The sequence below is a fragment of the Phascolarctos cinereus genome, unplaced genomic scaffold (assembly GCF_003287225.1).
Source record: "Phascolarctos cinereus isolate Bilbo 61053 unplaced genomic scaffold, phaCin_HiC Scaffold_5;HRSCAF=322, whole genome shotgun sequence".
In the NCBI taxonomy this organism is placed as follows: Eukaryota; Metazoa; Chordata; class Mammalia; order Diprotodontia; family Phascolarctidae; genus Phascolarctos; species Phascolarctos cinereus.
In genome coordinates, this window is record NW_027555958.1 from 334,384,112 (window position 1) to 334,410,354 (window position 26,243).

Sequence of the window (26,243 nt, forward strand, 5' to 3'; positions counted from 1 at the left end):
GCTGAGGATTCCTATCTTTAAACCAAACTAATATAAAAGACATCTGTAGCACTCTCATGATAAAGGCACAGAACAAATCCTGTACTTCAACCAAATTCACATTTTATTCCTTCCCTACCAATTGCAATTGTAATGGTGATATACTCCTTTAAAAATATGCAATGATGCCATTTTAAATTGAGAAGAATTATTCTCATAGAGTCCCCACAAGAAGTCAATCACACAGCCTTTTAGAGGACCATAAAATGAAAAATCTGCCCAGAGGCCAAGTGCACCTGTGACCACATATCCGGAATCACAAGTTAGTGAAGCCCCTATGTGAGTGGCAATGCTGGCTATAGAAGTTTCAATGCTCGATACCATGTATGTTGAAATTTCTTGACACTAGTGTTATATTAGATTCAAAGTGGAAAATACTATCTTCATTTCACATACTCAAAATACTCAAAATGCACAGAGGAGAAAAGACAAATTTAACTACACGGTTCCTCAATTAGTCAACGTTACTGAATACCACTATTATGGTGAAAACGCTCCTTTTGGTTTTTACCTGTACTGTGCTCTTCTAATTCTTTCTGGTCTCTGAAAACTCTCTCCTTTTACCTTTTCTTTTCCTCCCATCCTAGCCCCTATGCATGTCTCCCATTTATTCTTTAATCTCTGGTTGTAGCTGTTCAGTTGTTTTCAGTCATGCCTGACTCTTCAGGGCCCCATTTGGGATCTCCTTGGCAAAGATACTGGAGTGCTTTACCATTTCCTTCTCCAACTCATTTTACAGACAAGGAAACTGAGACAAATAGGGTTATATGACTTGCCCAAGGTTACACAGCTAGGAAGTGGCCGAGGTCAGATTTGAACACAGGAAGATGAGTCTTCCTGACTTCAGATCTGGCACTCCATCCACTGCATTACCTAGCTGCCTTTAGTCCTTCAGGGAATCTCAACCGCTGTGTGTGTGTGTGTGTGTGTGTGTGTGTGTGTGTGTGTGTGTGTGTATACACACATATATACACACATATATTTTATATATATATATATATTATATATATATATATATATATATATATATATGTATTTATATGTATGTATGTATGCATGTATGTATAAAGAGAGACAGAGAGGACTTCTGAAAACATCCTACTAGCCCTCCTATTTCCTGGTCCTCATATTCCTATCTGTGTACAGGAGGTTACCACTCAAATACTGTATAAATGCCTCAATCTTCAATGAAAAATTAGGTGCTTTGGCTTTCTGTGCCAATGAAACACTTCTTTCCAATTACTACAGTTTTATCACTCTTACTGGAACTACAAGCTCAAATCTCAACCCTTCTCTTGATCTCATATTGGTTATCAAGGTCTGCTATTTTAGCTTTCCACAATATCCCTTAAGTTTCACATCTTTTTCCTTATCCATAGTTACCATAGTGGCATGACTGCTTGATTTGAAGTCAAAAGACGTGGGATCAGATCACGCTCTGCCAACTTACCAGCTAATGGTTATAGATAGGCAAGACCCTGGCCATCTGTGAGCCTTATGTTTATCTGTATAATGGAGATATCGCCTGCCCACCCTATATAGCAGGATAGTTAGGCAGACCTCACTGAAAAATGGTTTGTAAGACATTAAAGTACTACATAAACATCAGTTACCACTGCCCCAAATTTATATTACCCACATTCACTGTAATTTAAATTTTTTCTTGTTTTAATTTTCAGGTTCTCCCTGATGCAAAAGACATTACAAACAAACTGGTAGCATAAACTTTGATCTATTAAGCTCCCAGATAGCATGTCTCTCCCATACAAGCAAGGAAGGAAGTCTAGAAAACCATGAAATGGCATCCGGGGGACAGTGAGTAGATGTGTTTTACTATAACCCCTCTGGTGGCAAGTGTTAGTGAGATGAGTGTTGTCTGCAAGAATACGCAGTTTAGACATATACATGAGATAGATTCTGTTCAGAACAGTAACCATTTCCCTCATATTTTATACTTTTGGACACAAGGATTTCTGTGCAATGAAACTGGAATGGGTCTTTCAAGCCAAAATTTCTTTGTGACTGATAGAAGAATAAAAGGAGGAAGGGAAAAGGAGAAAGGGAAAAAAAGGAAGAAGCAAAAAGAGAAAAAAATGAGGAAAAGGAATAGCTATATATTCCCTCTCTCCTAAACTGTTTGGATCTTGGTCTATGTAATGAAAACCTACATATCTTTGGGGATAGGAATTAGACATGAGAAATATTATACCTATAGGGTTTTTAAAAATTTCTTGAACTGAAAAAACGGGCACATAGTAACAATTACTTCACTCTCTATTGTCATTATTAATCCATTTCTACTGAAGACCCAAACCAGAATACTTTAATTAGGTTAAAATGGAGCATAGCAAGAGAAAGTCTTAAAGCAGATGGGCAACTTTTCTTTTATAACTAGTACATGAAATAACAATGAGTCTTCTGAACATCTACTTCAACTTACTGACTTATAGGAATGCCTTTCTAAAATCTTCTTAAAGTATTGTCACTTAATGACTAACAACACATTAAATCTAGTAGGTGGGACACAAATAGATCTGCTAGATAAACATAAATAGGTTGTTGAATTTGTGAGTAAGCATATGTATTGATGTAGTCAAAGTAGTCTCTGAGACTATTAATTACTTTCTGTGGGCAAACACATAATAAGACTCTGTAACTGGCCCAATTTCCAGATGATTCCCTTGTTCTGGTTCTCAAAAAGATCTCAAAGCTTTCTCAGTGATTGCTTTTCTAATTTGGCTCTACCTATCTGTTGGAACTCACTAAGCAAACAAATTTCCTTTATTATCCTAAAGGTAGGGTTGGATTTATCCATCATCTTAGTCATTTGGGTCAGTGTGAATAAATGTCCCATCATCATTAGAGAAGAAAGTATATTGTAGTTTCATATTTCTCTGGCAACAGTGCACACTATTTTCAAACTACAGGACTGTAGTGTTGAGAGTCTTGTATTCTGGATTTTTCATTTTGCTGTGGAATTTTGGATTTGGAGCGTGAGGACTCAAGCTCAAATTCTAGGTCTATTGCTTCCTACTTCTGTGTCCTTTCGGAAACCATTTCGCCAACCTACCCTTGGGTTTTCTCATCTGCAAATGACCACTGTAGACACAATCTATGAAGTTTCTTCCAAATCTCATTTTTTTTGCTCAAAAACAAAACAAAACAAAACAAAACAAAAAAACTTAGGCCTGCCAGGATCTTAGAAATCATTTTGCACAACTCTCTTATTTTATAATGGAGGAAGCAGTTTCCAAAAGGTTAAGTGTCTACTCCCTCAGTAAGTGGCAGAGTTCCAACTACAATAGAGATTGCTTAATTTCCCATTCAGTGCTCATCTCACTGTACAACAAATGGAGCTGCATAAAATGAGAATAAAATTATCTGTTCCCTGCTACTCTATAGAGATAACTATAGCCACTAGGTACCAACAACTGGGACAAGGAGAGACCAGCTAGGGCAAAAGAATATCTAAGTGGCTGTGATTAGGAAGGAAATCTTACACATATGGACACAAGATGCACCTGTTTCAGATCCCCAGGGCCACTCATACGATGCAGGTTTATACTGGGGTCGGCCCAAAGTCCTACCAGAGATCCATGGAATATGGAGCAAAGGAAGAAGAGGATAATCCCTTGCAGGCCCAAGGATTCTAATATGCAATGAGAGTATTTTAGACCAAAAAGCATCTCCTAGGACCTCACTGCTGATAAACGGGGTGGCTTGTGAGTTCACAAAACTCCTCAGATTTCCTTGAGACGGATTCAGCTCAGGCCTGAGACAACTGCCATATGGAGGATATGGACAAGTTGAGCCCTCAAAACAGCAACCAGCAATCCTCAAGGAGATTGATGAGATGCTTCAGGGTCCTTCAGTATAGAAGCTAGTCTTCACTCCCTTCCCTCTACCCTTCCACAAAGTGGCATATTGTGCCATTCACTCTCTAGATACCTAAAACCCCCAAACATTAAAGGAATTAAGTCCTGAGGCCTAAGCAGGAGGATACCAGCAACTTCCTAGAAAGAAATTTATGGTTGATCTACATATAGAGATGAGGTAAGAATAAATGTGAAAATAAATTTTGAGCTCTTTAGAAGAAAAGTTGTTCAACAAATTGTACTACTGTAATTACTACTGCAAAGGAAAAATCATGCCAATTTCATCTCGTGATTGTCTTCTAAACATTGGAGGAAAAACCTGCTCAATAAACTCTATAAATTATTATTACTATTTCAAGGTAAACACCATGATTATTTCAAGTTATTTTTGTCTCATTTGACTATACCCCTTATTCACATGGGGACAATGTCTTAGTAATAGCAATGTCTGGTTGCTTGAGTATTTGTAGCTTAAGAGTTGCTCTTATCATTCTGAGATAAGGGGGGGGGGGGCGGGGTCTTTCTGGAGACCCAAGTGATAACTGGCAGGTTAGGCCCAAAATTAATCCCGAAAAAATGCAGAAAAAAAATTTATTAGTCTCAAAATGTTAGTCTTGGGCCGCATGACAGGAAGTCCTTTTCCAGGTCTCACTAGAGATGAAACAGGGCTATGAGAAATCTGGAACACCACAGTCAATTCACTGTGAATTACTCAACAGTGGCTAAACAATATTGATCCCCTAATGGCTGAAGTTGAAAGACGGATCTGCACCTTTCTTTCTTTTCCACATTAGTGTGAACCCAGGGACTTGGTAACTTTTGGGGTTCCATGAAAACTCTACTAGGTAAATGCTGCTGAATCCTAGTGGAGACCAGAATTAAGTACAGATTGAGCTGGCATCTGTAACCTCATTTCATTTATAGCCTCAGGGCCAAGTTAGATTAGCATGAAAGAGGTGACTGATTATCTTGCCATACCCTGAGGTGCTGAGGGTACACACAGCCCCACTTCAGAACTGTCCTGACTCAAGACTGCATTGGCTGGAGTTGAAGCTGATAGATCTGAATGTCTGTGTGTCGTTTTCTTTTCAGACACCCTGTCTGACAGCCAGAGAAATAACAATTTTCACGAGAAATTACTGCAGGCAGTTGTTCATGCTGAATCATTTTGAACCAAGAAAACTGTCTTGTCCAATCAGTTTATGAGCTGTGTCCCTCCCCGCCTCCATTTACTCAGCAACTGCTCAAAATGGTACAAAGTCTGACAGCTTTGCTTCTACGAGAAATAGTAACTACCTCGTCCAAAAAATTTTGTTCAGGGAGAATTCCCTGACTGGTCAAGCTTGATTCTGGTACTGGAGAAATTAAGAAGGAAAGTCTACCACATCATGACATGTACTTACTCCTAATCTCTGAACAATTTCCCTTATATCATCAGTACAATTATCCACTGTAGACAGAAGAATACATTCTCCTCTTTCATAAAACACCTTGATGCTCATTAATCCAGATGTCCATCCAATAACATCTCTGCAGGAACAGTTGAATACAACGTTCTTGGACTCCTTTTCAATCAACATGATAAATTCATTGGAGATTCCTAGGAGACATTCAATGTCTGCAGACCGGCCAAAGTCCCGTGCTATGACATTCCACATGATAGCCCCAACACTGTATAAATGAGCATCCTTCCTTGGTTTTACTTTCTCCTTTTTCTTTGCACCTAATGTAATGAAACTGAACTTGACGGAGGTATCCACTGTAGTTGTAGTAACAAAGTTTTCTGCCAGATCTTTCAAGTATTCCTGTCTTGTTCGAGTGGCCATAGCTCGAAACTTTTCTGACTTGTGGGCTGAATTTTCAGCATTGATCACTTTGGCTAAGAGGAAGTCCCTAAAAACTGCTGATTTTGGAAAAGTCACACCTTTGGGAATTGGTGGACCAAATGGTGGTACATCTTTTGATCTTGAAACTCCAACACTGTAGGGCAGGGAAAAATAGAAAAGAAAATAAATTTAGTAATCAAAGCTTTCCATAGACTCATTTCTCAAGTTAGCCCATCTGACTCTCAAGCTCTTGTTCTACTAGTTTCTGGGCCCACCAAATTTTTCAGTGTTAAGTTCTTTATTAAAACTAGGATTACTTTATTTGTGACTCAAAATAGGAAGGCTATTCTTTTCAGTGTTCTACCCATTCCAAGCCTGGTTGTCATCTGTAAAATGAGGCCTCAGAGTCAAGGACAAAGATTGTGAGTACATACACTGGTTGGTTTGGGATTGGGAATTCAAGCATGGGCTTTAGGGGACAGTTAACAAGGAACACATTTGTTTGATCACTGGAAGTACCCATGGGAACCTGAAACAGCATGTGCCATTTCAAGTAGCATGATGATAAGCTGGGGCAGATCCCTCCCTAAACCTGGGTCATACAAGCATAGATTCTACCATCAAAGATCTGTACCATCCATTAAGCCTAGTCTAAGGAAACATCTCATTTCACGGTAGTAGAGAAATCAACTAAAACCATTTTTGCCAGCCATCTATAATTCATAAGCTGACTAGGAGAAATATTAACAAGAAAATAAAACACTTCAGTAGCAAGAACAGTTCTGTAGTCTTCAAATTTGGAAGAAAGCTGAAGGAAACTTTTAGAGACAGAAGCTTTAGCAACCCAGCTGGCTATTAGGTGGTGTGGTGCTGTATTAACTTAGAGGCATTTCACCTGTAATGTAATATTTCATCTGTAATATAAAATACTTGTATTTTCCCTGTAATGTATTTTACCGGTAAAATGCTATATTACCAAAATATACTCCTCACATCAGCAATGACGTGTTAATACAACAAATATTTATTGATGCTATAAACTACATGAGTCACAAAGATAAGTAGAGGGGTCTCCTGCCTACAAAGAATTTAAAATCTAACTGGGCTGGGGGAACGGAAAGAAATTATACATGTAAACAAATGATGACAATATAAGCAAGAACATGATGTGTTCTAAGAATGATTCAAATAAGTGTTAAGGCAATGCAGAGAGATCAAGCCTGGTGGGAAGACATAAAAAAGAGTCACAGAAGAGACAGTATTTGAATTAGACTTTGAAAAAATGGTAGGATTATAAAGGATTTAAATACAGGGAAGGAATGGCAATGAGCATAAACATGGAGGCAAGAAACCATGGAGACATGTGAGGGGAGAGGTTTATGTAATGAAAAAGAACATAAGACAGAAAGGATGTTTTGTGCTCAAACTGTGGAAGGCCTTGAAGGCCACAGCGAGGTGTTTTGACCTTATTGTGTAGCTAATGAGAAGTTGCTAAGATTTTGGAATAGTAGAAAATAGCATCTATTTGTCCAAACATCATTTAACAAACACTGCATGCTTATAATTTCTAACCTTTTCGTTGGTCAAGTCTCTCTCCGCACTTAGTAGTTAAACCTATCTTCTTATAGTGCAGGTCTGACTACGTCACTCAATATAATAAATTCTAGTGTGTTTCTACTGCCTCCAGGAGCAAATATAAAAATCCTCTGGTGTTCAAACCCCTTTTTAACCTTCTCCCTCCTACTTTTCCAGTCTTCACATACTTTATTCATGCCCAGATACTCTGATCTCCAGTGACACTGGCTTCCTTGCTATGCCTCAAAAATACTACTCCAGTTCTCTATTGGAGGCATTTTTATTGGCTGTCCCCCATTCTTGTGATTCTCTTCCTCCTTCCTCATCTCTGCCTCATAGGCTCCTTCAAATCCCAGCGTCAAAAAGCCTTTCCAAATCTCCCTTAATGCTAGTATCTTCCCTCTGTTTATTATGTCCAACTTATCCTGTACATATCTTGTTTATACACAGATAGCTTCATATTGTCTCCCCCATTAGACTGTGAGCTCCTTGAGAGCAGAGACTGTTTTGCTTTTCTGTGTATCTCCAGCACTTAGCATAATACTCAGCACATAGGCTTTGTTTGATTGTTGGTTGAACTATTCTTTCCAGCTTGCCTCTTTCTGTTACCAATTACCTTCTCTGGAAAAAAAAAACCCAAACAAACCCCAAACTATTCCTTCCTCCATTTTAATCATTGTGGAAATGCTGGAAGAGGTGTTTGGTTCTGACAGAGGAGAACGGGTAGTAGTGGAATGAAAGCATTTGAGTAACTTTTAACATGGTATGTATGATGATCTTTATGAATTATTTCTTGGTTAAAATTATGTCCTATCACACTCTCTGCTTAAGTAACTTTGAAAACATGGCCTTATAACAAGGTCGGGGATTGATATAACTAGTGAATCTCAAAGAAAACTATATATTCTTTGAATGATGTGAATAAAGTTGCATTTGTTTCATAAGTGATCGATATGAAAGTTTGTTAGATAGAATCTGTATTTTTTCCTACATATAATTTAGGGGCTAGTTCTGGGTATTTTGGGTTTGGGTCCTTTTTTTAGGCTATAAAATGCATGCTCTAGTATTTTATCATTCATTTTTGATGAAAGAATGAGTAAGACTGAATTTTGCTCAGGGCTATACCAATAAAATCTTGTCTGTGGCTCTGAACAAGCTGCCTGGTCTTGTATTTAACTCGATGACTCTTCCAAGTTCGTGTCAAGTTATCACACAGAAGTTTTCAAGAACAGTGAGTTCCTTCCCATATCCTCGGACTTATGTCAGAGTAATGTTGGATCACTGCAATACAGTTGCTTATCCTAATTAATGGCCCTTTTGCATATTTTAAAGGTCTGAAACTAGGAGGAAAAGAAGTAGCAAGAGGCACAATTACAAAAGGATAAAAAGAAGAGGCATATGTGTATTTGGGGAAATTACCTGATTTGGAATTCTGTGTGTTCCTTTTAAGATATTTTACTTTTTTAAGTGGCAAAAAATGACAGAAAGGAATCTATAATTAGGAACCAAGTAGGAATTTGGAGGAATAAAGGGGAACAGATGGCGAAAGATGTAACAAGGAAATCAAATTAACCAAATAAATTAGGGCATACAGACTCACCTATAACACACATTTTCAGTGCAAGGATTGTGCACCTTGACAATAACAAAGACGTGCTGAAACTGAGATCGGATATTTTTTGGAGTAAAAGGAAGTGCTCCAGGCTCTTGGAAGACAATGGTAACGATGTCATTTCCTATGTGCCTTTTCCTTAGGAGCTATACATAAGAAATGGACATGCAAAGAAAAGCAAATTATGAATGGAAAGATTTCTTCATACATTTTTTTAAAATTGCACAATTCATTGATGTTATTCAAAAACGTTACTCAGAAAATAGAGCTATTCTTTAGAAGCTAACTGCCACAAGCTTAGCATTACCACAGGAAACTGGGCTGAAACCAGAGATCTACGGAAAGGAGCTGACAGAAGTATTCAAGTTTATACTTCTAACTTTTGAGTCGAGCCTAGGCAATCCATCCCTCATTGGTGCTCCACTCAGTTTCTTCTCATGTTTTATAGCCCTTATGTGTAATGTAAGGTCGAGCACAGGAATAGATCATTGTATCTCATATTTTTGGCACAGTATCTTGCCCATGCAAGCACTTAATAAACACTTGTAGAACTGGATCTAAAAAAATTAGCAGGAGTTCCTATGATTTCCTAATTTTTACTAGAAGCTAAAAAGTGAGGCAAATTTTCATTTTTACATCTAATATTTATGTGCATATTTAATAGTTGTATTTCATTTATTTTTACCCCTTGCAAATTTCAACTTCCTTTCTTCCTCTGTTCCATTATTTAATATAAACTCACTAGAACTAAAATGACTAAAAGGCAAAGAGACCAGTCTTTCATCCCTATTTTTGTTGAGGGCACCAGCATTCTTCTAATCATGTAGTGATTTACTCTCTTCTCTTCAGTCTCCTCACCTCCCATTTCCAATCAGTCTCCAAGTCTCACAGAGACTTCAACATGGATAAATCAACACATCTCACATCTGTAATCTTTCTTCTACTTAAAAAGCCAACACCTTAGTTTTAAGCCCTTGAAACGTCTCCCTAGGCTACTACAGTAGCCTCCTAACTGGTCTCCTGGCTCTATCCTCTCCAGTCTATCTTCCACACAGCTATGAAATTGATGTTCTTAAAGTATGACTGTCATTCTCTTGCTCAACAAAACAAAACAAAACATCAGTTGTGAATTTTCTCTAGCATAAACTACACAAACTCCTATTGGGCATTTAAAGTCCTTCACAGTCTGCCTTATCCAAGTTCACTGCATTTTATTCTCTTTCATTAACTGCATTCCAGCCAAAACAGTCCATCTGTTCTCCATACACAACACTCTCTCCCACAGTCTCAATACCTTTGCATGGACTTTCCCCCATACCTAGAATGCACACGCTCCTTACAGACACCTTGCAAAATCTCTAGGTTTTTTTAAGAGTCAGCTCAAGAGCCATTTCTTAAATGAAGCCAATATTGATCCCCCTAGAAATTCCTTTGTATATATTTATTTACTTCATGCTGTTCTTCCCTAACAGAATGTAAGCTCCTTGAGGGCAGGGAACATATGAATTTTCCCTTTTTATCACCAGCATCCAACACAGTGCCAACCCAACACCTAGTTAAAATATTTGTTGCGTGTATCTCTACTCGCCAAATATTTAACAATAAGTTTCTAAAGTGATTAACCATTTTATTCTTGTAATAAAAAAGCTGTTCTCTCATCACAGACTTCTAGGAAGCTCAGTCCAAATACTTATGAAAACAAAACTGCCATAGAATTCACCATGATTAAGATGATGAACATGTGAAAATGACTTCACTGTCTCAGGGCAGAGTTTGAGATTTTTAAAGCAGGTCATAAACACAGAACCAAATAATTAACAGAACTTATAAGAAACACAACTTTGAATCTCTATCTAGAAATTTAACTAAAATATGGTCTTTAAAATTCCCACTAAACTTAGTAGCAAATCAGGTCTCACGTCTTGTAGGATAAATTAATCTAGGATACTGTCAGATAATTGATATATAGAAGAAAAATCATTATGCCACAAACATGCACACATTTAAGTAAACAAAACTCTCTCAATATCCCCGTCCCGCCACCTACGTCTCCCTCACCAACTCAGCCAAATGATCCAGACATCCCATAAGTGGCCAAGAGAAACTAAGTTCCAGGTATGATAAATGAATGGCTTCTTGATAGCAAAAATCAGACCGTTAAACATACACTTATTAGGTACTTTTTTTAAACCAAAGCCAATCTCTATAGCCACTCATCCTGTCCTCCATTCAGTAAATTTAACACAAAAGAATTATCAACTTGGAAAGGAAAGAATGAGATCATAGCTGTCAGGGCCAAGAAGCAAATGGTGGGGGTTCCACCTTATAGGCTGATGGTTATGTTGTTGTTCCACATCCAGCAACCCTTTCAATTAAACAAAGATAGCAGGAAAACCAACTCATTAGGATACATTATTGCTATTCCTATCCAATTACTCTTCCTCATTAAGGTAGCACTTGTGCCCAACTCTGTAGTGCTCCACAGGGGTATTTAAATTGCAAGGTAGAGGAAATGGTAAGACTGGTTACCTTGACAACATACTGAATCCATATTTCTCTCTCTCCAAGTACATTATTCTCCTTTGTAAAATGGGACAAAGGATGTCTTGAAGAGGTTCTACCTTAGCTAACTATAGGGGCAGGGCACCTCTGAAGGAGAGAGAGCTAATTCATAAAGATAGGCAAATCGAAAGCTCTCATGGGGATTAGCAAGGAAAACTAAGACTTTCTATGTTGCCCACATGCCCTACATGAGGCAGCCAGTACTTTGGAAGGATGATTACATGAAGAAGGCAACTTGAGGCACTGCTTAATGTTTTAAAGCCTGTATCAAGCATAGAGCATCTGCAGTGACTCTTGGGCTTTTCAAATGCAAGCAAATATTTTCGTCAGAACTAGTATGTTGACCAAAGAATAGTCCCATATATTCTGCCCAGTTAAAGAGAAGATAGAGGGAGGGACTGTATCTACACCTATATGCACTCAAGAAAACTAAGAAGAATTAATCCTTCATGTACTTTCTGACAGTTATTATTCTGCAATAATTTCTTTGAGACAGCAGACAAACAACATTGTTTTGTTTTCCCTTTGTGGCATAGGTATCATCTATAAACCTTCAACATAATAAGAAGTTTCATTAACTTCCATACACACTCAGGCACACCGAAAGGGTAACCTCGATAAACCTTATCTAAAAGATAGGCGAGATGTTGGAGAAAGAATGCTAGACTTGGAATCAGAGGATATGAGTTCAAGCGCTGCTACAATGCCCTGTCAATTACAGATCTAGGCATATCAATCTCTCGGAGACTCAGTTTCCTCTTCTCAAAGATTCCTTCTAGCTCCAATGTTCTGTGGTTGTACAGAATCTACCCATTTACATTTCAGATATTTTTTTAAGTTGTGAAGCAAGAACAAGGCCCAGTGGTTAGTGAAAATATTGTTCTTTACTCAAATCCATACTGAAAGTATGCAGACCCTATATAGATGGTGACATTCAGACTAATTTTAAGAACCGTCAGCTCCTAATGCAGAAAAGCTTCACAGGAAGCTAGGAAACCAGATCCTGTTCAAAAAAAGATTAGTTTAAAGCTAGTAAGCGTGAAAAATCTATGTAATTCTGTTTTAAAAGAGCTGATTCTAGGCACAGAAGTAAACCACAAGGACGTAAAGAGTAGGATTATGATTAATAATGTGATCTATAAGATGTAAGCCTGAAAAAGCGACTTGTTTTAAGATCAGGAGGAAATTCCATGAAGGTAAATGAAACTGACAACAGTGAAGATGTTCTTGCAGTGAGCAATGACCATGTGGCAGAGAATTGTCTAGTTTAACTTCTGTCAAAATTAAAATTCGTTCCTGTACCGAGTCTACAGCAAGGGCTGAGATTTCAAGGGCTGGCTTTTAGTACCAGTCAAAAATACTATGCTATTTCCTTCTAGAGATGATACTTGGTTCAAGTGTTCCCAATTAGTGGATTCTGGTTCAATGTTTCCTCAACTGTTTCCTGATCTCATTACTATCAGAGAGAGGCTGTCCCTTTTAGCCTCAAAGGACTTGGCTGAATGGGGCCTCAGAGCACACTAGCAAAATGAATATCGGAAGCATAAGTTCTCCGTACTTTGCCAATGAGTCATCCATCCTCCAATTCCACTCCTCAAACAATTCTAACAGTTACAAAAGATTTTCTTTATTTCAGTGCAAATCTGCTTCTCTTAGCTCATTGCTCCTAGTTCTGCCCTATGGGCCTAAAGCCAACTAGGGACAATCCCTTCTCTACATGACAAGGCTTCAAGTATTAATATAACATTCCCAAGTCTCTTCTACATACTCCTAGTTCCTTCAGCCAATTCTCATATATGAGATGGTTTCTAGTCAACTCAAAAAGTGATTTCTTTCTTCCAGATATATACTATCCCTTTGTATAATGTAAAGCTATCCAAAAAACAACAACCAGAAAAAATACTCCAGAAGTGGTTTGATCAGTGTATTCCAGAGATACTTTTAACCTCTCTCATTCTAGTTAACATTCCTTTATTAACTTAGCACAGTATCTTAGGTTTTAAAAAAAAATACCGCTATTGATTCAATAGAAGAGACATTAAAAAGATGCATTACCATCTGTTTTGTCAATGCACACTAACTGAGGGACTCTGGGTCTCCCCATCTGACTTGCAGCTACAAATTTCTATGTGTGTTGTCTTTCTGCATTGGATATGTCAGTTCCATGAGAACAAGGGTTGTCTTGCTTTTCTATTTGTATCCCTAATATTTAGCATTGTGCTTTGTACAAAGTAAATGCTTAATAAATGCTTTTTATTTTATTAGCTACTTAATTAATCTGAACTTAGTCCACTAAAACCCCATATCAGTCAATAAGCATTTATTAAGCGCTTACTATGTATGTGAGGTACTACTCTAAGCACCACGAAAGAAAGTCAAAAAACGCAGTCCCCGCCTGAGCACAATGAGGCTCCCATTCTACTGGCAAAGACAATACACACACACACACACACACACACACACACACACACACACACACACACACACACATAGTGTAAATGTGTAAATGGTAGGTAATTTCAAAGGGAAGATACTAGAAGTAGGGGGTAAGAGAGGAGTGGGGAAGCTGTGTCCTCGAGGCCACAGGTTCCCTACCTGGGGTGGAAGATCTGTAAATCCCTCTTTAAACAGCAGGGTTCTTTTCTAATGAAGTGTTATTTATCCATCTATACCTGTCCAGCTATCTATCTAGATAAGTTTATGTGTGTATATGGGCATATTTATAATGTAAAGATATTATGTATTATTTATGCCTCCTGATGACTTATAATAGTCTAACTTATAATATTAGTAATGTGTATATTCAATTAAGTTTTTGAAACTAAGTACTTTACATTTACTTCTATTAAATTTCATCTTGTTAAATTTTTACCTCATCAAATAATTTGAGAAGATCACTGTGCTGGATTGGGGTGGGAGGGTTGGGGAAAATAGGAAATAGGCTCACAGAAAGAAGAATGAGAATTAGACCACTACTAGAACATGAAGAAAGAACATGACTCCACTTACATCCCCACCAAGGGGGAAGGAATAGAGTAACAATTTTAAAATAAAATAACAAAGTAAAGTAACAATGTTCTATATCACTTTGGGAATAAATCTCTGTAAATGGCAACCTTTCTTATACTGGCCTTCATAAAAGTCTGAGGAAGGACAGGTAGACTATGTCATTTGCAGACATTGTTGATAGCTCTGTACCCATCCCTAACATTACACACACACACACACACACACACACACATCTTTGTTGCTTATTTGTATTTCCTACTTATTCTCAGTTTTGCCTTAGGCTTGTCAGGGGTACCCAGAAGCACTAAATACCCACTCTGGTCACAGTCAAGGAAAAAGAAGATTGTGGCCTTGATTTAATTCAATTCATCTTAAACATATTTATTAATTACCTACTGTGTAAAAGATATCAGCAAACAGGCATACAAAGACAAAGAACAAATAGTGTCCACCCCCACCTTAAGGAAGTTAAATTCTATTAGGATATACATATGCAAAAATAAGTAAATACCTGGTAATCTGAAGACAATATAATATTGACTGTTGAGACATAAGTCCAATTCTGCCACTTAGCACACATTCCTGATAAATGCATTTTGAAACAATGCCACCACCCAAAAAAAGACATTAACGGAAAACAGAAATTTTGAACAAATTGGAGTAGGGGAAATGTAACAGTCAGATGAAAATTAGTGAATAAAGGTTGAAAAGATTCTCTAGGCTTACAGGAGAGAGCTGTTTTAAATAAAGAGATCCCCAATACACTATCAATAAAAAAGTAAAGCCAACTTAACTTCCATTTCCTAGATAAAATGAGATCCAGTTTATTTGGACAATAATTAAGAGATTTCAGAAAGTCCACAGTAAAGATAGGTAGCACCCCATAGACTAAAAGGACATGATAAATCTTCCTAGGATGGATAGAAGATGCTAAAGAACGGAATTCTGAAGACATAACAAGAAACAATTCCAAAGGAGCAAAATGGAATTTGTGGGAAGAGACTGAAGTAGATACACTGGGAACTCATGTTTGAAAAATAAAAATAAAGAAGCAATGTTAGGCAACAAGGAGAATGGATAGAAGAGTGTGGCAGGGTCCTATAAAAGTTCTGTCTAAAGAAGCTGAGGTTGGTGGGGGAAACTAAGGACAACACAAGGGTTTTTATACCTATGTTAGAAAGGGAAAAAGAGGATTAAAGAAGGGATAGGACCTTTGGTTGGGGTGGATGGAACAGTGAAAATCGACAACAGGCAAAAAGCATTTTTTCTTTTTTTTGCCAAATATAAACAACCAGGAGTTGCTATCCAACATAAGTAAGGCCATAGAAAGAAGCACCTTGCTGCCCTTGATGAAATCAAGTAACTAGTATGATGACTCTGACAGTCAATCAATAAACATTTATTAAACATCTACTATGCGCCAGGTACTGTGCTAAGTGCTGGGGATACAAAAAGAGGCAAAAGACAGTCCCTGCCCTCCAAGAGCTCACAATCAAACGGGGGAGACAACGAGCAAATGAATATGTATAAACAAATTATATACAAGATAAATAGAAAATAATTAACAGAGGGAAGACACTAGAAGTAAGAGAGGTTGGGAAACGCTTCCTGTAGAAGATAGCATTTCAGTTGGGACCTAAAGGAAGCCAGAGAAACCCTTAAGCAGAAATAAAGAAGGAGAGAATTCTAGGCATGGGGGGCAGTTTATTTAAGGTTTTACATTCAGTGCACTTTATATTCATTATCTCATTTGTTCCTTTTAACCCTGTGAGCCAAGAAACTGAAATGTTATTTTTGCCATTTTACCTATCTAAAAACTGAGGCTGAAAAGCTACGACTTGAACATATGATTTACTTAAGCAATATAGATGAGTTAGTGGGAAAGTCAAGATATGAGCAGAGTTTTGAACACTCAACTGTCTTGAGTTCTCGGGCAATTATTAAATCTATTTATAATTAACACTCTTTTATTATATTATAGCTGATTCAAATATATCTCCCTTTCTACACAAGGTTTGGAATGTGATCAGTCATATAATAAAGAATACGCATTTTACTTATCCAATTTACTTATTTACTTATGCATCATTACAGGTGAAACCAAGGACTGTGTGTAAGTAAACTCAAGTACTGCTGTCCTCCCAAAGTCACTTAGTGATTCTATCCTTATTACCCTCTATTTTTGGATCAATCTTCAAGAAGAGTTCTTGAATATACATACACACATATATGTATGTATTTATATATTTTATAAATTATATATAGGTATTTTTTTCATGTGAACAGACACTAGTTACTGTTACTGCCTTACTTATTACTGCTGTAGGGTTCCCCACTGGAATCATTATTAGTCAAGAATATGGTTTATTTGATCATCTCTAGTGCCCTTTCTGATTACATTTGCATTCCAGAAAAGTTATGGCTTTTCCAGATGCTATTCACAGAAGGCACTGCATGAAATGAACTGAACCCTAAAATAATACATAGCCTCCAGAATTAGGTCTACAGCAAATAGAGGAAGATAAAACCAACCATCCACATAAGAAAAATGAAGTAGATAAAAATCGCATATTGCTTAGAAATGCAACATGTAACCATTCAAATCACAGTCAAATCATATTTCAGATGGATGATGAAATGGGCCAAACACCAGGCAGAAGAAGGTGGCACTGGATTGCATCTGGGAAACTGGACAGAGCTTTCAATGATCCCAAAATGTTATTGTCACAAAAATCTATTTCTGTCTCTAATATCTTGGAAAAATTACAAATGTGAATAACTCAAAAGATAATGGAAACTCTATGGTGACCATCAGGAGGATGAATCATGTCATGAACAGTAACTTGCACCTAAGATATAGTGGAAGATCAATTACTGGAGATATGTAAGATAGGACAAAGAGGAAGGCTGCTAATGGGGTAAGAGGAATAGATAATTCTAATAATAACAATAACAATGATAATAATAGCTGACTTTTCTAGAGCATTCAATGTTTGCAAAGTATTGCACATATCTTGCTGAGAAATTTTTTTAAAAAGATGCTTTCCCCAATCCTGTCTACTAAGTAGAACCTTTTTAAAGGATTTCTGAGAAAACATATCAAGAATAGCCTTGTGATGCAATCATGGATCCACAGCAAAAGAAAGTTACATCAGAGAGGTATGATACGGTCGGTCCACTTAGACCAGGGGGTTGGCAAACCAAGGCCTGCAGACCAAATGCAATCCTTGGTATAAGGTTACTCTAAACAAAACACTCTCAAATGGCAATGCATATGTTTCTTAAACAGCAAATATACAACTAGTAATTTAAATATTTATAAAGTCTAAGTTGGCTACCATATCACCATTCCTATTTAATTAAAAAAAAGAGAACATCAGAAAAAGGAAACATACCTGTTGCCTATTATTGGGCATATAGGGTAGCATAGTTGACACATGAAACATCACTTCATAATCTTTATAGGTGGTATAGAGAGAATGGGTTCCTGTGGAATCAGCTGAAAATAAAATTCAATTACAAAACAAAGTAGGAGAATACAAAATCTGTATCATATGTTATTTAAATGTTGAAGGTCATCACTGGCTGAAACTTCCAGTTTTGAAACTTTGAAAATAGCACAATGCAATTAAATTGCTGACCATCTATCAACAGACTCAGTATCTCCAACACTCTGCCCTCAAGTTCTGCCTTCTTCCCATTCAATCTCTACCTATCTACTTTGTATTTTTCTTGAACTTATGACTAGGGCATAGACAGGGTATAATGGGACAGTAGAGAGCTTTAGTGAGTGTGAAACTATGGGCACTGTTCTTCATAGGTGCAAAAGGGTTAGGGACCAATACTCCCTAATACACTCTATACCTATGAAAACTGGCGTTTGCTATACAACTCTTTTTGTGATGAGTTCCTGACTGAAGAGTGGCTTATCCAAAGCTCAAGATGATGAACGAGGACTCCAAGTTATTCTAAATTATTTCATTATGCAATAAATTTTGTTACTCTGAGACTCTTTTATCCTAGCCTCAGAAGGAGTAAGCCAGTTATAACTAGTAATCAATGAATCAAAATGTGGAAAATGAATTCAACATTTTGTACAGGAAACTAATATGTGTATATGTGTGTGTGTGTGTGTGTGTGTATATATGTGTATATATATATATATATATACACATATATATATATACACATATATACACACACACACACACATATATGTATGTATATGTATGTGTATATATATTCAATAAACTGTGGCTTCTGGATTAATCATGATCATTTTCTTCATCTCAACTGATCAGTTCTACTGTTGTTCAGTTGTGTCTAACTCTTCATGATGTCATGGACCATGCTGTCCATGCAGCTTCCTTGCAAAGATATTAGAGTGCTTCGCTATTCCCTTCTCCAGTAGATTAATTCTAGGACTGGATAAAAACTGAAAATACAATGTAATCTATGACCCACTAGGACCACGTTAGAGATACATAAATGAAGGCATAGCCACTTTGCCCAAGAACATGCTGGGGAGAAAACAGAAACTGAATCTAAGAAATCTCCCTCTCATTCCTATTTTACCTACAACCTCCTATTCTCAACTTTTTTTTTTGACAACAAGAAAGAAGCTGCTTTAACAATTGTTATTTAGCACTACCTGAAACAAAGACATTCTTTGTACAGGCACTCAAGATACCAATCATCTTATAGCTACAAATTACTTAAATATTCACGTAACCTTAACATTTTTTCTATTGTGTTCTCTATTATTCCACTGCAAAAGAGCCATTTCTATGTTCACTTGTAAAATTTGTATAGAAAATATATCTTGTATAACCTTTAGAGACTATGAAAATTATTCAAATGAGATGATTCATTGGCTAAAGGTTAGGGCTCAAAATAGAGAGATATTGATAAATCAACTTCCAGATTGACATACATGCTATTAACCTAATAATCTGTGCTCTAATTTTTAAAACCAAAAAATATTTCCATCCTTAACTTCTCATTAAATGGGAATAGCATGTTTCTTACCTTTTACTGAAGTTCTTAGGAAGTAATATTCCATTTGGATTCCCTTGGCTAAGAGCCTTGAAACTGAACATTGGTTTGGAAGTGAGCAAGCACATTTATACTGTAAAGATAAAAGCCCCTTCAATGAGGAATTGAATTACTTGGCTCACTCATAAATGTGCTGAAGGTCACTGACTGGAATGGCCCAGGTATATTCAATTACTCCAACCACAACAGCCTGTTATTACAAAGGCTAAAACTTAGTAGGAGAATTACTGATGACGATTTAATAGTTTATGGTAAAAGTCTTAGGCTCAAAAAATGGCAAAAGAATGGAGAAATGTCCATTTTTAGAAAACCCAGTTTTATAATGTGGTTCCAACTGGCCTACCCAGAGCATTATTGCAAAAGAATTTCCCAAAACTAAATATTCATGAAGTTTCCAAGGCAGAAAAAAAATGACATACTCTATTTGTAAGCCTTATTGCCTGAATATTTCTGTGCTGAGGCATAACATACTGTGATTTGATTTTGACAACTTGCCCTCTTTTGCTGTTTTCAGAAGCTAGATAATCTCCCTAATGGTCTATCTAGTGCAGACCCTTCCTTAGGTAGCAAAGCACATCTGTATCTTGGCATTGCAGCTAGAGTGCTGTACTGGGTATGAGGATGAATTGTGTTAGAATCCCACATCAGATACTCTGCACAATGCCTGGTACATATTCCCATTCCCTTACATTTAATCTTGGTAGAGAAAGATGGAAACTTGAATTTTTTTTTTTTGCTTTTTTGGTCAGTCAATCAAGGTTAAGTGACTTGCCCAGGGTCACACAGCTAGTAAGTGTCAAGTGTCGAGGCCGCATGTGAACTCGGGTCCTCCTGACTCCAAGGCTAGAGCTCTATCCACTGCACCACCTAGCTGTCTCAGAAACGTAGATTTTTAAAACCTCTAGCTTTGTCAGGTCTGTTTTCATTTACAGAGTAAACTGAGACTCAGACAAGTTAAGTGATTAATTTAAGCAAGGCCTACGATCCAGGTCTATTTACTGTCAGGAGTCAGGTTTCTGTTATTCTTTGGACACACATTACCAGTCATTATTCCTGAAATCATACTGTCACCATTTTTCAGCAATATATAGTTTCTTGAAGGAAGGATTATGTCTCATAGTTTTCTGCATCACTGATAAGGCCTAGTCTGGTACATATAATATTTAATGGGAGCTCAAAAATGGTTCTGGATTAGTTAATTTAATATCATCGTAAAAATATGTTAGTATTTCAGGGCATCTATAGGTATCTGAAGACTTCCTGGATCTCTAGGGTAAAAGTGCATTGAGGTAATATGCTAAATTAACCTCATAGACCAGGGTGCTAAAATGGTATTGTAACCATGTTACTGGTATTTTAATTTTAATTAAAAGTAATTTTAATGGCATTTTAATACCCACACTATTGAGTAGAGATGTATGGTAGAGACGTATGGTGGAGTGGAAAGACATCAAAACTATCCAAAAAATTTTTTTTAAATAACCTACATTGATTAAAAATGGAACTCTAATGATAGCCACATATCTTGCTATATTCAGCAATACAGGGAAAAGTGCATTTGCTGATTAATCTAGGGAGAGAATAGTAATAATTAATCATCATTAGCTGAACTTCTAGAATAAACAGTGTTCAGATAGGAAAAATAAGGCAGAAGAAAATAATAACAGTTAACATTTCCATCAAGATTTGAGATTTGCTAAGAGCTTTACATATATAATCATGTCAGGTGAGCCTCACAAAAATCCTGAGAGGTAGGTGACGTTATTATCCCGATTTTACAGACGAGGAAAGTAAGGATGAAAGAGGCTAAATGACTTGCCCAGGGTCAAAGAGGTAGAAAGTATCTAAGGTGGGATTTGAATCTAGGCTCCCCTGGTACCAAATTCAGTACTCTAGCCACACTATGCCATGCTGCCTTTCAAACAAACAAACTAACAAACAAACTAGTGGACTAGAATTGGGAGACCTGGGTTCTGGTGCCTCCTTAGCACTGTGGCCTTAGGAAGAAGTCACTTTATGTCTTCAGGTGTCCATTTCCTACTCTGTAAAGCAATGATGTCAAACTCTACTAGAAATGGGGCCACTAAACCACATGGAAGGATTCCAACTGGCAGCACACTGACTTAGAAAACCACATAACAACATTATCTATGTTCTATTGTATTTTTAATTTATTTTATTAAGTATTTCCCAATTACACTTTAATCTGGTTCTGGCCCAGCTCAGGAGTGTCCTAAGCCCCAGTGTATGTGTTTGATACCTCTGCTGTAAATATGTGGTCCCTAAGGTATCTTCTAGCTCTAAAAAGCTATGATTTGCTTGTACACATAGATGTTTCCATGTCACCTCTCTCATTAGACTATGAGATCTTAGAGAACAGGGACTTGGGTTCTTTTTTGCTTTGGTTTTGGTTTTCTCTTCTTGTTGTTGTTGTCTTTTTTTGTATTTCCAGGCCTTAGCACAGTGCTGGGCACCACTAGCATGTGCTTAATAAATGCTTATTGCTTATTCAAATGCTTGACTTAATTTGATTTCCGTTTTTTTTTTAACCACAAATTTCTATCTGTGGAACACGTAAATAACCTAAAACCTTGGATCGGAGGGGACGCCGGACCAGATGTCATCTGGTATTATCTACTCTTTTTACTGGCAAGGTCACAGAGGCCTTTATAACCAACATCTTTTTTGTTGTTGGTCTCGAATCCTTTTGTTTGTGCCCAGCTCTTTGTGACACCAATGGTTTGTCATTTCCTTCTCTAGATCACTTTACAGATGAGGAACAGGAGCTCACAGGGTAAAGTGACTTGCTCAGGGTCACACAGCTAGTAAAAGTGTCTGGGGCCAGATTCGAACTGAGGAAGATGAGTCTTCCTGATTCCAAGCCTTGTGATCTAGCCACTGCACAGCCTACATGCCCATAATAAGCATCTGCATTGTGTTCTAATCTGATTATTATAAATGAAATAATTCCTGTAAAAACAGGCAAAGGAAAAATATGGTAGTGTGACTACAGCAAATAATTCTGTCCTAATGAAAACATTAGAAGTGTATCTCCAAAAAATCAGCAATTCCTTTGTTTTAAATGGGCTACCTCTTCAACAACACTTACTCTGAACAACAAAATCTGTCAAAGTTCACACTACAGCATGATCCAACTGCCTTATCATTACCTCACCCTCTCCCCCAATGCAAGTTCAATTCCATGAAGAGAAAATTGTACATGGTTATGTATGTTAAGCATTTTATGACCAGGAAGTAACTGTCCTACTTTTCCTCGCTACACACTTAATGGAAACACAAGAGAAGACATTTAAGACAAAGAAAGAAAATATTAAAACAATTTTCACCAAACACAGGGATTTGGTCTGTTTGCAATGATGATATGCAGCCCAATCCCCTAAAGAATGGACTGTCTTTTTGTAATCTAAGGAAATCTACACTCTTAAGCCTCCTTGTTTGCTTCTGGGGTCAATAACGCGGGGCCATGTGCTTCCCAGTGATGATTTATAAATGTGCCTAGTTCTGGAGACTTAAAACTTTCACACAGAATAACTTACTTTTAGTATCTAGCTGAGCTCGGTATTTGCTAAAACCTTTCAGCCGTACTCTTTGGCCCAGAAGATCCAGGAATTCTTCAAAAGCAGGTCCTGCCGTCTCATTGTTATACATCTCTTCCTCGGTGCCCTGGCCTGCTTTGCAATAAAGGATCCCAATCTTGTGCTGAAAGCTCAGCTGAAATGAAAAGAATTTTTTAAAAAAAGCAATTACTTGGCAAAGAGTGTCAGGCAGCATCTCAGACTAAAATTAAAGCCACAGAAGCTTAGAATTATGTTTTCAGAAAAGCTAGCCAGAACAATCCCCAAAGGTAAGATGATAATCGGCTGTTAATGGACACGATGCTCCAGAAAAACACAACAAAACCTCTATCACGAGAAAAAAATTCACAAGACAAAGACTGGAGAAATATTTTTTAAAGAGATAAAGAATATAATTGATAGCTACCTATGAGAATAGAATTGATGGCCACTTGTGATTAGCCAGTTTCCCAAAAGGGATGGGCAGTTCATTTCAAGGCACCCATCCAACCATTCAGCATTCACAACTGTAGAAATAGTCATGCATACTCTGTGCTATAATTAGTACTAATTGTCTCTTCTCTCAGGTCAAAACACAGGCTAGAAAGTATTCTCATAGACTGTTAGCTTTTAAAAGCTTCTCATATCTAGTCATTAATGCTTTTCTATGTCAGATTTTAAACACACACACACACACACACACACACACACACACACACACACACTGGTGTGTTTGTATACATACATATGTAAATTTAGGCCAGTATCACAAAATATTAGTACCAAAAAGGGATTATAGCAAACATCTAATCAAAGCCATTGCTTTTTAATTTATGAGAAAACTACAGGGATTGGGAGAAAGAGTATCTTTCTACTAAATCATACACCAAGGAAGAGGTATAACTAAGTGTGGAATAAGATCTTCTCAGTTCAAATTCAGTGTTTTTTCCATTACAACAGGTTTCCATTGGTCTGTGTTTGCGTGCGCATAAACAAGTGTAAGGCTGTAACAACTTCCATTAGGACAAAATATGGGGGGGGAGGTACGCGCACGCACACACATAAAAGTATCCTTGGCTACACAATAACAGTCATTTCTTCCTTATGTTTTTCAATATCTGGAAAATAAAATATCTGTTAATATACAATATGCTATAAATAAATTCAACTTAATTGAAGAGTTCCTGCTGTAGATTTTTCAAACAGCCAATATCATGTCACGGTGGTAGTAATTATTTTCCTTAAGATAAACAATTGGCTCAATATTTTTCTATGAGCATTCTCTCTCTCTCTCTCTCTCCCCCCATCATAACTATTAATTTTGCTACCTGAACATCGCAAACATTATCAGTCAATACCAATTCCCATCACACATCTCTCTCCACAAAAACTCACATTTCTTTTCAATCTGTAAAATATATCTTGATTTAAAATTCACAGCGAATAATTCCAACAAAATATCTGAGTATGTTACTCATACCCTTAGAGCAGCAAGATGATAAAAGCTTTATTACTTACTACATTACTTATCAGCGGTAGTACATGGGAACTGTAGATATACATGTCTGAATAACTAGGGAAGGCTGCAGAGAAGAACCTTTGGCATATAGGACACTATCCTAGGCCTTGGGAGAAGATAGCATGTCTCCTTCTGCCCCTCCAGGAGGAAAAAAGATATCTAGTCCTTACTATTATTTAAGGAGCTACAATCAAATTAGATTTAAAGCAATTCTTTAGAAATCTTAAGACTGATCAGTGTAATATAGTAAGTTCTCATTTACCCATTATGGTTAGGGACCAGAGGTTGTCTGAGTGATTGATATTTTAATGAATTAAAAGCAACCATGCTATGCAAGCTATCATGCAAATAACCATACAAAGCTGACCACTGCTGAGGAAACTGGGTGGTACAGCAGATAGTGTGGGACTGGGAGTCAGGAAAACTGGAGTTCAAATCCAGTCTCAGACACTTACTAGCTCTGTGACATTAGGCAAATCACTTAATCACCATCTGCCTCAGTTTCCTTATCTGAAAAATGGAGATAATAATAGCACACATCTCCCAGGGTTGTTTTGATGACTGAGATAACATTCGGAAAGTACTTTTCAAACTTCAAAGAGTTATATAAATGCTAGCTATTATCATTATTATTATTATTAACACAGTACAGCAATAAATAGCAAACACAAACTGTCATAGAATTGGAGTCTGATATTTTAGGTAAGAAATTATAGCACCACAGTTTTAGAGCTGGACATGGTCTTAAGAGGTCATCTAGTCTAATTCTCAGCTAGATGGTGCAATGGATAAAGCTCTAGGCCTAGAGTCAGGAAGACCTGAGTTCAAATCCAGCTACAGATACTTACTAGCTGTGTGACCCTGGGCAAGTCCATTAACCCCGTTTGCCTCAGTGTCCTCATCTGTAAAAATGAGCTGGAGAAGGAAATAGCAAACCATTCCAGCATCCCTGCCAAGAAAACTCCAAAAATGGGTCACAAAGAGTCAGTCATGACTGAAAACAAGTGAACAACAGCAACAACAATAAAAGTCAAATCCTCTCATGTTATATAAAGTGAGGAAACAGGGGCCCTGAATGGTTAAGGCATTTTCCCTAGATCATAGAAGCAATAAGTGGCAGGACTGAGATTCAAATAATAATCTAATAATTTCAATAATCTAAGCTCTCTCAGATGACTTATGAGGCACCAAGAGGGAAATGAAGAAAATTAGGTTCTAGTTTTGAGTTTCAATCAAGGAATCAAGAACTTTTAAGTCCCAACTATGTGCTAGGCTATGTCAGACACTGAGTGTGCAAATACAAAGAATGAAACAATCCCTACTTGCAAGCAGTTTATATTCTGGCTGAACAAATGTAATGGAATACTACTGCGCTATAAGACATTTCTTATCATCATTATGAGCAGGCAGACTTCAGAAAAACCTGGAAAGACTTGTATGGACTAATGCTGAGTGAAGTGAGCAGAACCAAGAGAACGTTGAACACAGTAACGGCCACGTTGTGCGATGACCAATATTGACAGACGTAGCCCTCCTCAGCTATACGAGGATCGAAGACATCTCCAAAGGCCTCATGATGGAAAATGCTATCCATAT

General features: G+C 37.2%; 1 protein-coding gene across 8 annotated transcripts in view; it reads right to left on the reverse strand.

Annotated features, from left to right (window-relative positions):
- The window catches only part of SIPA1L2 (signal induced proliferation associated 1 like 2), a 266,715-nt gene that overhangs the window by 60,270 nt on the left and 180,202 nt on the right, over positions 1-26,243 (reverse strand). For all 8 annotated transcript variants that reach the window (XM_078156231.1, XM_078156233.1, XM_078156236.1 and 5 more), the window contains 4 exons: positions 23,111-23,285; positions 17,894-17,997; positions 8,916-9,073; positions 5,318-5,894 (listed from right to left, as the gene is read on the reverse strand). In XM_078156231.1, the coding sequence (XP_078012357.1) occupies positions 5,318-5,894; positions 8,916-9,073; positions 17,894-17,997; positions 23,111-23,285 (1,014 nt within the window). The remainder of the gene's footprint in view (positions 1-5,317; positions 5,895-8,915; positions 9,074-17,893; positions 17,998-23,110; positions 23,286-26,243) is intronic.